Here is a 12,893-nt window from a genome sequence, read left to right as displayed (position 1 = left end):
CCAGTCTTAACCTCAGTGGCAGATCATAAAAATGGGACCTGTATCCAATTGGCTAACCGGGGTGCGATCAGATACAGCGAGAGTAACAAGGAAAAAAAGTTGTGCGCTGGCTGCGGCTCGGTGCGAGTAGGAGCGAGGGAAAACTTTCAGGCTGTGCGCTGAATTTGAGACGGAGCTAGTAAGAGGGCTGGTTTGAAGAAAAAAGACTAAGGAGTTTTTCAGGAGTTTTTCCCCTGTTATCGAATATAAGTTTTGGGAATAGAGGGTTCCCTAACAAGTTATTCTAGGGGTTTTTTTTGTTGCACGTGTTTTTGATAAAAAATACGGAGGGTTTTTTCAGGAGGTTTCCTGCTTGATTGCCTAAGGGTTGGGTGGGAGCCGCGGGGCACTGAATTTGCGAAAAAAGACTAAGGATTTTTTCAGGAGTTTTTGCCCTGTTATTGAATATACGTTTTGGGAATAGAGGGGTCCCTATCAAGTAATTCTATGGGGGATTTGTTGTGCGTTTTTGGAGAAAGACGGAGGGTTTTTTTCAGGAGGTCTCCCTGCTTGTTTACCTAGGGTTTTTTGCTGGAAGCCGCAGTGAGTTTATGCTTGGGGGATCGGGAGAGTTTTTTGCGACTCAGACTTTGATTCTCATTTTCCTTTTTCGGATTGAAAATTGAAATAAAGTTTTCCAACGAGACATGCAACCTGTATGTCTCGCCATACTGAACGTTACAAAAGCACAAATTTAACTAAGCACTTTTACTCTGGTTTAACACATTTTCACACACACACACACAGACGAGCACTGGCCCAGACACAGGCGCGTGCACGAGCTCGCACAGGCGCGGGGGTGCGCGCGCACACACACGCACTGACCCACCACCAGATGGCGTTTTTTAAGCATAAAAAATAAAAACCTTTTAATGGCTTAAAAATAAAGAATGCTATTTGATATAAAACCTTTATTTTTTTAATAATCAAATAATTTATTTTGTGGGGGGAAAAATAAATGAGCTATGAACTAGCATATTTTGATGAATATCATAATTCTATGGCTACCATATGTTTTATTACTTCCTTTATTACTTCCTAGGGTCACAAATCATTTATTGGGGCCACAAATCACTCTGTTTGACATAAGGGGTATAATATCCCTCCTGACATTTAACGCACATCACTGGTAGCTTTCCATTTTTCTACTACAAATATAATAGTGGTTTAGGAATGAGTACAGATATAAAATCTTAACCTAAATAATGGTTTTATCACTATTTATGAAAAGCATTTAAAGACTTGACCTGTGTTAAACAGTTTAGCTGTAATTGCAGCTCAATCTGATTCACATAAAAAACACAAGTTGAAAATGTGTGGTTTTAAAGTTTATGCAATAGGAACAGACTACTTACCCAAAAGGGCTACAAGTATCCAAAGGATAGACAGGCGTATGAATTTTTGAGCCATTGGAAAGAAAAAAAAAAAAAATCAGCGTAAACACAGGAAAGACGTCCAATGAAGGTTAGGAGTGCTCAAGTCCTTAGTTCTCAAAATCTTTGTACGGTTAGAATTCAATTGCCCTTCACAGGCAGTTTTAATCATTAGCCACTCCTCCTCCTGTGGACAGTGCTAAAGTACAGGTCCCACCCAAAGAAGATAACCTAAGGGTTCACTTTTCAAGCCATTTATCTATTTATCAATTTTCCATGGCATAGAGTATTTCAGTTATCATTTCAAAGTTGGTAAAAAAAAAAAAATGTGTCAATGATCTAATGCAATATGAAAACCATCCCAAGCCTTTATATTTACATTTCAAGAAGAAGGAAATTACCATTAACCACTCTTTTCTTGTTTAGCCGCACATTTTTACATGTTGATTTTTTTAAGTCTCTTTACTTTGCATAGTTCTCTGAAGTAAGAGTGTGTTTAAGTAATGTTCTTTACATCTAAGGCTTACTTGAAATTGCATGGTTCCTTCTATGGTTAGGCCATATATAACTATAAATTAAACCTTTCCTCATTCTAAAAATCTTAAATCTTAAAGTTCTTAAAAATCCCTTCTCAAAACTATACATGATCTAGATTCATTAATCACTAGTCGGGTAAGGAATATGTGTATATCAAATTATATCAAAACTCTAATCCCAGAACTGGAATGTGGAAAGTCTACTTAATAAATAAGGAGGGAGGTTTAGAAGTTATTACAATTGTACACGGTAAAACACATCACACTAACTATAAGGGATGTCACATTGTTCAACTGTACATGGCCAATAAAACAGGGTGGGGAGAAAGATAACATGAACTTTGATTTGTAGACATCACAAGATATCTGATAAGATGATCTATGTGCAAACAGCTGAGAAAATAGAAGAAACTATTTTAAAAAGACTTTTAAAAAGTTTTCCCATTAAGATCCAAAGTACCTTCCCATTATACTTAAGTTGACCTTGATCACAACTGCAAATCTGAATCAAGTTGTGTACACCACTTCACCATTACCATGAATTTCAATGCTAAAACATAGCCTAAAGATAAAAATACATAGTACTGTGCAAAAATCTTGAGCCAGTCCTCATTTCGTTATATTAAAGAAAATTTGGAAATAGCTGCAGTCATTTTCTGAAACGTGCAAACATACATGGAAATTAAGCATAGAAGCCAAAAACAGCTTCAACAATACCTTCAAGCATGAAAGTCAATAACCACCTTTATTCTTCTACAATACCTGTATTAGAACAACAAACAAAAACTATTATCAAAGTACATGAAACGCTTTCCCAAGATTAGCAACAGATTGTGATTATGTGCTGGCTATAACAGCTCTGGATGGTGAGCAGTTAGAGCCTGTGGTGAGACTCGATGCGCTTGGTACTCCTGATACTAGTGGTGTGCGATACTGCATATTTTGGTATCGATCCGATACCAAGTAAATTCGGGCCAGTATCGCCAATACCAATACTGATACGATACTTTTCAATAAATAAAGTGGATGCCTCATTGAATTGCTAAATCGCAATTAAGTTGACATTAAGTGTTTTTGTGATGTTTCCTTTGGTATTATTAATTAGTTAAAACCCAGGACATAATTAGGAGAAATAATTTATTTATAATTAAATAAAAAAATGTTTTATTATTGTAGCGGCTCCTGGTCTGCCATGCGGCTTCAGGTGAGATGGACTCACCTTCACTGCATCTACAATGATGCCTCGCCGGCTTAAAACCTGTGCGCTGCTTGTGCTGTTGTTGTTTTTGGTGTTGATGTGTACAGCTGGCAGCAGGAGGGCTGCAGCCATTGAATGTAGGCTACTGTTACAGCAACCGTGTGGACAGCGTGCGGCTTGGGGTGAGGCGGAGGCTGGCGCGGCAGCGGGGCCTGTCAAGCTGGAGACGAAGGTCGAGGTGCGCGGGGGTCCTGCCACGCCTGAGGGTGGCGCGCTGTCCACTTCGGCACGCAGGCTGCATGGTCCTGCGTGCCGGCCGTCTGCCCAGCTGCCTATGAGCCCCACCTCATTTCCATGCCTGCTGCGCCGCCGCTGCTGCTTGCCATATGGGTGGCCATCAGGCCAGCTCCGGGGCTTCCGCTGGAGGCGCGGGCGACCGCCAGAGTGGACCCCATCGCTGGGCTGGGGCATGGGGCGCGGATGGTCCGGGCCGATTCCCTCGCCTGCTCGCGGGGTGAGGTGAAGCGAGCGATGGGGGTATGTGGCAGGGCGTGTTCTGCAATGCCGCTGCAGGTTTGGTGGTGGTGATGTGTACGGCTGCCAGCGGGAGAGCTGCAGCCGTTGAAGCAACCATGTGATTATAGTAAGAATAAATGATGCTCCGAAGCATGAAAATGCCATCGGGTCTGCCGTGGTGGCGATCGTTTTTTTTTGTTTTGTTTTAATCTTAAGTGCACACAAACCAGTAAACAAATTAAAACAAATACTGTTGATAAACTATAATACAAAAATTAAAATTAAAATTCTCAACAACAAAAACAATTGGTAAGAATATAATTAATGTGTAAACAACTTGACAACCCCCAAAGTGTCTAAGTCACGTGATGTGTCAGCGCAACACCGAAACATAAGAGGGACGGGGGGGCAAAGTGTGCCTGCTCTCCGCTGACACAGGAGCGGCGAGTCCAGCGACCTGGCTGTTTCGTTTTTGCCGAAAGCACAGCATAGCAAACAAGCAGAACTCAAAGTAAAGAATCCCGTCCTGCCTCCGATCTCCCTCATCCACGTGCTGGCCTCCACCACTTGTTAATTTTACTGAATCTGTGGAAGCTCTGCGATGCCACCACCAAACAACTGAGCTATTTTTACACACCGGCCAGCATCTGGCCAATCCAACACCTTTCATTGTTTATACCGTTACAAAAAAAATAAATAAAAATCATCGAGCCACCGAGCAAATGCCCGGTATGCCCGATGGCCAGTCCAGCTATGGCTGTACCATCAGTTAACCCTTTGCGTGCCAACGGTTGCCGACCCCTGGGATACGCCCTCCCTGCCCAGTGCACGCTCCCGACGCAGGGGGAACAATTCTGTTGGGGATACCTATCTTGGCACAGCACCAGTAACGAGGGAGAAGGAAACTGGTGGGAGCACAGCTGACACTAATCACAGGAAGGAGACAAGGAACATGCACAGGAAAAGGGACTGTCAAAATGACACAGGAAACTAACACTGAGACGAGCAAGAACAGTAACGTAAACAAGCACAGAGACAAGACTGAAAGGGGAACAAAACATCGGGAAAAGACGTGATGTAGTTTCCAGCCAAAGTAAACTTAAGCCTGAACCAGGCACGTGCAGAGGAGGGCAGGGCGCAGAAGGGGCTTGGGCACCTTCCCTTTCCTGATGGGCGCTCCAAGTGCCCTTTTCTTGAGCCTTTTTTATTTTATTTTATAAAAATGTTTTTTATGTGTGTGTGTGGGGGGGGGGGGTCCTGCCTGTGCCCCTCAACAATAACATACAGTAACTATTAATCTCAGTTTTTCTAAATAAAAGGATCTGGCTTGCATCAATCACATGATGACGCTGACTACAAGCGTGCTGTGTGTGAAACAGTACGACAAACATTACCTGTCCTAGATCTGATATTTAGCGTATGTAATTCTATTTTAAATCCTATCTGTTGAAATTAAAAACAATATAATTTAGATTCCAGTTATTGCTATTTTTGACAAGGAGAGAAACCTCTGTGCTTTATTTAGATGCTACATGCTTCATCCAACAATTAGAGATTTATGGCTGATCATTAAGAGCCACCAAAAAGAAATCTTTTTGCAGCTGTAGCTGAAACAAGCAGAACAGATATTATAAAAAAAAAAATACACACCTTAATTTGAGGTAGTCTGAAGAGGGCGGTAGAGACCTGTGGCAGACAGAGTTCATGTCCTCTTCTGTTACCTGTCCTGTGCCCTTTGCTGCAGAATTAGATACACTGTGAAATCTAACTGTACAATTTCCAGAAACAATAAAAGATTTATCGTTCTTTGAAAACGTTGTGTATAATTCATCAAATGAAAAGAGTACACTTAAATGACTGTTTATAATCTCTAGTCAGTATTACTAGTACATATAAAAGCTGAAAGTAACAGCAGGACAACTGGAAAAGGGTGTTGTTTGGTGCCTGCTAAATAAGCAGCTAAGATTCTTTTGCTATTATAATTGTTTTATTTTTTACAAATAATAATAATAATAATAATAATAATAATAATAATAATACTTTATCTTTATCCTACTCCTCTCTGGCAGCAAGAATGGGTTTCATTCTTTTGAAACTTATTTTTATTATTTACATTTTTAAAATTATTTTGAAAAAACTTTTTTTTACTCAGAATTAAGAAACTTCTTTATTTTAAATTCGATTTTTATTCAGTGTTCAGTGCTATTTCTGCCAATTCCTTTTCCATTTAAACTTTTGTTAATTTTCTAAACTTTATTTAGAAATACTTTTTATATTGTGTGTACTGTTATATAACATTTTTTCTCATTGGTACATCTGCTGTGCATGTAGTCACTGGTTTTCTGTACTAAATTCTAGCAAGACCTACAGTGGAATTCTTTTTGCATAAATTTTTAATTTCTACTGATATAAAACCGAGAAGAAAACATTGGTCAAAAAGTAATATACAATGGTAGAGTTTGAAGAAATTCAGCATTGTGTGCCGAACAGTTTCTCCCTTCTTTATGACAGTAACCTGGGTAGGAGCAAAATGTGCTAAGCACGACATTACTCTACTGCATGCCAGCTTCACAAATGTTTTTCAGCAAAACTTTTCTGTACTACAAAAAAAAAATCAATCTCATTATCGTGGCGATCGTGGCTCAAGAGTTGGGAGTTTGCCTTGTAATCGGAAGGTTGCCGGTTCGAGCCCCGGTTCGGACAGTCTCAGTCGTTGTGTCCTTGGGCAAGACACTTCACCCGTTGCCTACTGGTGGTGTTCAGAGGGCCCGGTGGCGCCAGTGTCCGGCAGCCTCGCCTCTGTCAGTGCGCCCCAGGGTGGCTGTGGCTACAATGTAGCTTGCCATCACCAGTGTGTGAATGTGTGCGTGAATGGGTGGATGACTGGATATGTAAAGCGCTTTGGGGTCCTTAGGGACTAGTAAAGCGCTATATAAATACAGGCCATTTACCATTAACAGAGATGGATGGATAAGTTAAATAAATTAGGGTTACAAATTATGTAATCGTTCATGTAACATAGCCATAATTTTAAAAACAAGAACAACAGCCTAATGCATCTTCTCAATTATTTCAACTCAGGAAGAGTCTGACAAAGAATATGAGTATTTAAAAGCTCTTTATTTCAAAGTGGGGTTTTGTGTATTTAACTACTATATAATATAAACATGAATTAACCATTAAATAAATATCATACTATAATAAATATACAAGTGACAAAAAAGTGATGCGAAATGAAAGTGATCAAAGACATTCAAATAATAATATCATGTTGAATAACACAATGTTTCAGTAAGGAAGGCCAGAAATAAAACAAATAGATACTTATCAAGCTGTTTGAAGCATTAAGGAGTCAACAAGTACTTAGCCTTTTTGTTTTTTACAAATTATAATAAAATATACAGGTGACTCTAAGATCCAATAAGTTGGACTGTGACTTAATAATATAAATGGAATAGTGTTTTTATTAATTGTTTTAAGTGATATGGAATCTCTTGGAGCCACAAATTGCTGTGTCTTTGCTCGCTTAGAATGAGCCCTAAACAAATACAGAAACTAGTTAAATATCAAGTTGTGACTAATTACAAAAATCAAACATAGTCAAGTGAACAAGTGAAGCATTAATGGGAAAAGAACGCAACATCAAGAAGCTCCTCATCAGTTTAACATGGATGTCCAGGTTTCTGGTTCATGTCCAATAAATAATTCATAAGCCATTTTTCAGGAAATAAAAAAAACAAACAACAAAGGAAAAACAATGAATACTTTTTTAAATTCCATGTGATATAATCAAGAACAGTTTATGCACAGAAAACAATTCCTGTAAAAAATGGTGAAAAGCCAGATCGCTCATTAAGTTTCGTTGTGTGCAGTAACTGGAATACAATTCCAAAAAAACACAAAACAAAAAACAAGTCATTGCCATTGTATGGTCAACTCTGTGTGAGTTTTTACTAACTGAAGTCGCTTTCACTGTCGTACTGGTAGTAAGGGTTATCGTAGCCTTGGCTCTGAGCGTGTGGTTTGATCTGGGGTCGTTTCACAGCGTAGAGGTTGTTCTGACGTTGAGCCTGGGAGTTTGTGTTATTTTGGTCACTATATAACTCCTGCAGAGGGAAAACAATACAATTACTTTCACAGTGAAATGAACAACAAACGACATAAAAACGAAAAGCTTCATAAAATCAGGGAGAAATGCAAATCGAAGCCTACATCTCTATGGACACACAGAGACATACTGTCACAATCCTGGGTCTTTTGACCGAGCGTTTTGAGTTTTAGTTTATGGTTTATGTTTAAGCCCTTCAGGTTTTCTAGTTCATTTTTTATCATGCCTAGGTTGTTATAGTTTGTTATTAGATTCCCCTTGTGTCTTCCACCCCTGTTAAGTCTCCCTTGCCCTTCATGTGTTTCATGTCTGTGTCTTACGTTGTCAAGTTCAGGTTGTGATGTCTGCGACTTATGTTTCTTGTTTTATTTTGAAGAGATCTTGTGTTCCTGTGTTCATCGCGTTTAGTTTTACTCTTTCCCTGCAAGTTCATTATGTTCATGTGGGTTGTGCTGTTTTGATCTTTATAGTTATTATTTCCCTTAGGCTTAGTTCTTGTAATATGGCTTCACTGTGTTCCATGTTGTGTCTACTGTGCCTTTCTGTACCATGTTTCAGGTTCCTATGTTCTGTCTCCCCAGTTGCTGTTAAGTTTATATGTTTAGAGTTCAGTCAGTGTGTTTCCTGTTTTATTTTGAAGGTCCGTGTCTCATGTCAGTGAGAAACATGACGCATACTCACTGAGCTGTTGTCCACAAAGACAGGGCTTTGTCGACTGTTTGAAGTTATCTCCAGGTTGGTTATGCTGTTGGTGGTGGTGGAGTTGGTGGCTCGTGGGAGTTTGGGCGCACCATTGGAAAAAATTGGCAGGCTAGTGAACCCTTTAAATGTGAATGAATCCTGGTTAATGTGTGGGTTTTCTATATCTCCATCTTTGCCGGTTTTGGAGATTTTCTTTGAGGATCTGATAACAAAATGGTAAAAAAGCATTACAGTTTACTATTACAGTGTTCATCAGGCATTTGCAAACTTTTACATTTAAAATTTGTAATAAAGATGTGGATAAATTAATGTTTAAAGTGAGTGGATGGGTTGGTGGGAAACTTACATGGTAGGGATTATTGGTAGAAGGATGAGGGATATGAGCAGCAGTCCCCCAAGAACAGAGCCCACAATTACCAGAATGAGCTGCCAGTCTAATAAAACACAACAAAGATTTAAGTCCTTAACTAATTTAAGTCCTTAACTGAATTCCCCATTGGTAGAAAATCTATTTTAGTATTTGTTGTCAATACTCATTAGGGGTTTTTTTTCTCAAAAATTATGTTTCAGTTTTCCCTTTTAAAAACATACACTATACTCACTTTCACTGCATTCCAAACCAGAATAACCAAACGAACATCTACAAGACAAAAAAAATGTTTATTTTAGGATTTCATTTACCCAAACTTACATCAATACTGAACATACAGGAGGAGGAGCACTTACTTCACACATGTATTATCTTCAAATCTAGACCCACTAGGACAAGCTGTGAAAATGATGAGACAGTTAAAGAAGTAGATAAATAACTATTTAAAGAGTCAAAGGAGCTTGCAAAGAAAAGCGTCTGGACTTCTTTAAGTTACTTGAAGACGTTTCACCTCTCATCCGAGAAGCTTCATCAGTTCTAAGGTCAAATGAACTGAAGAAGCTTCACAGATGAGAGGTGAAACGTCTTCAAGTAACTTAAAGAAGTCCAGACGCTTTTCTTTGCAAGCTCCTTTGACTACGATGACCTGGATGACTGAGAACCTTCACAGACAACTATTCAAAGAAAGACACACACACGGAGAGATGTTTGCTTGTTCACCAAGATATCTTACCAGTGCACATTCTGTCACTGAAGTCTGTTTGAAAATGTTTTTCCAAACAGGTACAGCTGTAAGCTCCATCCTGTGATGTGCAGTTTGAAGTTTTTACATCACAAGGGTTTTCAGCACATAGGTCTGTTGCTTTAAATAAAGGAGAGAGTGGGAAAAAGCTTTAGCTCATACAGCTTAAAGACTGAATACAAAATGTCCTCAGCAGTTACATAAGTCAGTAACTAACATGTCATGATGTGAACTGTGGATTGGAATGTACAGTCTGCAGTTTAGTTATACCATTATCATTAGGACTTCATAAAAGTTTATCTAAATTATAGTTTCAATTCAAAGTTCAGAATAGAAGCAACCATGAGCAAGAATGTTGCATAGATCAAAAACTATTTATAAAGGGCTTTGTTTTTTTTTTTTTTTACAACTAAATCATCTTGGACATATGGTGGAAACGGTTTGATTCAGACCGAAACGTAGATATAGTATAAAGTATTCTGAAACACATCTTGTCAATTATATTCTTTCTGAAAACAAATCTTTATCTTGTGTGAGTCTTGTTTTAGAAACGTATCAACATAGAAGTTACTGGAAAAACACAGTGTGCTAGAATACATGTAATAAACTTACTCTCAAATGTTGCCCCACTCAGCACACAGTCATCACAAGGATTGTTTTCTAACTCCCTTATAACGTCATCTTCTTTGATTTCAGAACTGGCTTTGAAGATGATCTGTAGTACTGCAATGATCTCTGAGCGTGCGCTCAACATACGACTGGTGCTTGGCCTGTTTAGACAGAAATCACATTTAGTGATGATTGCATCCTTTATTTTTTCAGGATAACACCATGTTAGTGTACAGTGATTCGAAATAGGCTGAAAAATTGTAAGGTAAAAGCTGTTGTCAGTCTGAGACTTACAAGAGTTTCAGCACTATAGAGCCAGAGTAACCGTCCTTCCCTTTATAAACTTGATCCAGCTGTGTTTTCAAAAGAAAATATGTTTTGGTCAAGATGAATAAGATATAATTATTTTTTAACTTAAGCTTAAATTTAGCTTGTAAAAATGTCAAAAAATGTCCATAAAGACACATTTATTGATAGAGAGTACTAACTGATTACTTACCGCAGCAACAATTTCATCTGCAGTTTCTTTAAATTCCTTTGATGTGGTATCTTTCATTTTTTCATTAAATGGTTTTCTCAGGGAAAGTTTTCCAGGGAAAACTTTGGCTGAAAGCAATAAAGCATCATCAGAAGAAACTCAAAATCTAATAAAATGATACTTTATCCTGTCATTAACTTGCTGACAGGAGGAAGATTTATCCCAGTGTCATACAGTATCTCTGTTAAATATGACGCTACAACTAGCAGATACTTAGCATTATGACAGGAACTGATAGCTAACATAAAATCTTCTCTGCTTGCCTGGCAAATACAAGGCAACAAGAATATAGTTCATGATGTCACTGCTCCTGCCCGAAATTAATCCCAGAGAAATAAAAAATGAAACAAAACATAATCTGCCTTTCCTACTTTTTTTTTTTTTTTTGCATGGAATAAGTAGACCAAATCGAAAATATTAATTAGTAAACTAGCTGTTTGTCAGATTTTATAATTTTGTCACTAAGCTAGGCTAACAGTTTACTAACCTTACTTATTGTTTATGCTGGGAAATGGTTAAGGGCATTTTCATATCTATAGTGTGTTTACTCTGGTACAAATTGGTTAATACTTTTGTAAACTTGGAGATTTTTCCCTTGGTTTGGTTTATTTTCACACAGAAAAAAATCCAAGTCCATGGGACATTTTATGACAAGGGAGAACAAATCTTTGGTGTCATCTTGACACGAAAGATGTGAAAACACCTTAAGAGAGCTCTGTTTAGTTCAAAAGGTGCTTATGGTTTTGAATCACCTATTCTTCACTAACACTAGGTAAGAATTGTAAGAAGTTGACAGCTGTTGTAGACAAACAAATAATTACCATTTTCACATCTCAGGGTGATATTATTGTAAAAATCACCAGGCAGACAGATGCATACAAATGTGTGGTTGGCACGGGCTTCACAGGTGCTTCCAACACCACATGGATTTGAATGACAGGGATCTTCAAAGTGGAAACAAAAGAAAAAATAATATAAGCCTTGGAAGCATTATGTAAATACTTGGACTGGATACAGATAACATTATACTTGTTATACAGGCTACTGGCAGCATTACCCGGAGATGCTGAAGTAGGTGGAAGACCTGTTGCTGAACTTGATGGATCCAATGAAGTAGCTGGGGCGTCTGTTACTGCAGCTGTAGGATCTGGTGAAGTAGCTGGGGCGTCTGTTACTGCAGCTGTAGGACCTGGTGAAGAAGCTGGGGCATCCGTTACTGCAGCTGTAGGATCTGGTGATGTAGCTGGGGCGTCCGTTACTGCAGCTGTAGGACCTGGTGAAGTAGCTGGGGCATCCGTTACTGCAACTGTAGGATCTGGTGAAGTAGCTGGGGCATCCGTTACTGCAGCTGTAAGACCTGGTGAAGTAGCTGGGGCGTCCGTTACTGCAGCTGTAGGACCTGATGAAGTAGCTGGGGCGTCCGTTAATGCAGCTGTAGGACCTGGTGAAGTAGATGGGGCGTCCGTTACTGCAGCTGTAGGACCTGGTGAAGTAGCTGGGGCGTCCGTTACTGCAGCTGTAGGACCTGGTGAAGTAGCTGGGGCGTCCGTTACTGCAGCTGTAGGACCTGGTGAAGTAGCTGGGGCGTCCGTTACTGCAGCTGTAGGACCTGGTGAAGTAGCTGGGGCGTCCGTTACTGCAGCTGTAGGACCCAGTGAAGTAGCTGGGGCGTCCGTTACTGCAGCTGTAGGACCCGGTGAAGTAGCTGGGGCGTCCGTTACTGCAGCTGTAGGATCTGGTGAAGTAGCTGAATCTGGTGAAGTAGCTGAGGCGTCCGTTAATGCAGTTGTAGGACCTGGTGAAGTAGCTGGGGCGTCCGTTACTGCAGATGTAGGACCTGGTGAAGTAGCTGGGGCGTCCGTTACTGCAGATGTAGGACCTGGTGAAGTATCTGGGGCGTCCGTTACTGCAGCTGTAGGACCTGGTGAAGTAGCTGGGGCGTCTGTTACTGCAGCTGTAGGACCTGGTGAAGTAGCTGGGGCGTCCGTTACTGCAGCTGTAGGACCTGGTGAAGTAGCTGGGGCGTCCGTTACTGCAGCTGTAAGACCTGGTGAAGTAGCTGGGGCGTCCGTTACTGCAGCTGTAGGACCTGATGAAGTAGCTGGGGCGTCCGTTAATGCAGCTGTAGGATCTGGTGAAGTAGATGGGGCGTCCGTTACTGC

General features: G+C 39.9%; 1 protein-coding gene across 1 annotated transcript; it reads right to left on the bottom strand.

Annotated features, from left to right (window-relative positions):
• Positions 1-6,763: 6,763 nt before the first annotated feature.
• LOC145430401 (mucin-13-like) lies at positions 6,764-12,106 on the bottom strand. Its single transcript, XM_080305487.1, has 11 exons — positions 11,789-12,106; positions 11,553-11,675; positions 10,693-10,799; positions 10,488-10,546; positions 10,197-10,354; positions 9,576-9,704; positions 9,199-9,241; positions 9,075-9,112; positions 8,819-8,906; positions 8,452-8,674; positions 6,764-7,768 (listed from the first exon to the last, which is right to left on the bottom strand). Exons 3-11 carry the CDS (start codon positions 10,747-10,749, stop codon positions 7,616-7,618), a joined length of 948 nt encoding a protein of 315 aa, XP_080161613.1. The 5' UTR covers positions 10,750-10,799; positions 11,553-11,675; positions 11,789-12,106; the 3' UTR covers positions 6,764-7,615.
• Positions 12,107-12,893: the final 787 nt, after the last annotated feature.

This window comes from Astatotilapia calliptera, chromosome 8 (assembly GCF_964374335.1).
Source record: "Astatotilapia calliptera chromosome 8, fAstCal68.1, whole genome shotgun sequence".
NCBI classification, from domain to species: Eukaryota; Metazoa; Chordata; class Actinopteri; order Cichliformes; family Cichlidae; genus Astatotilapia; species Astatotilapia calliptera.
Note: the sequence above shows the minus strand (reverse complement) of the source record. Positions and strands in the feature narration are given on the sequence as shown.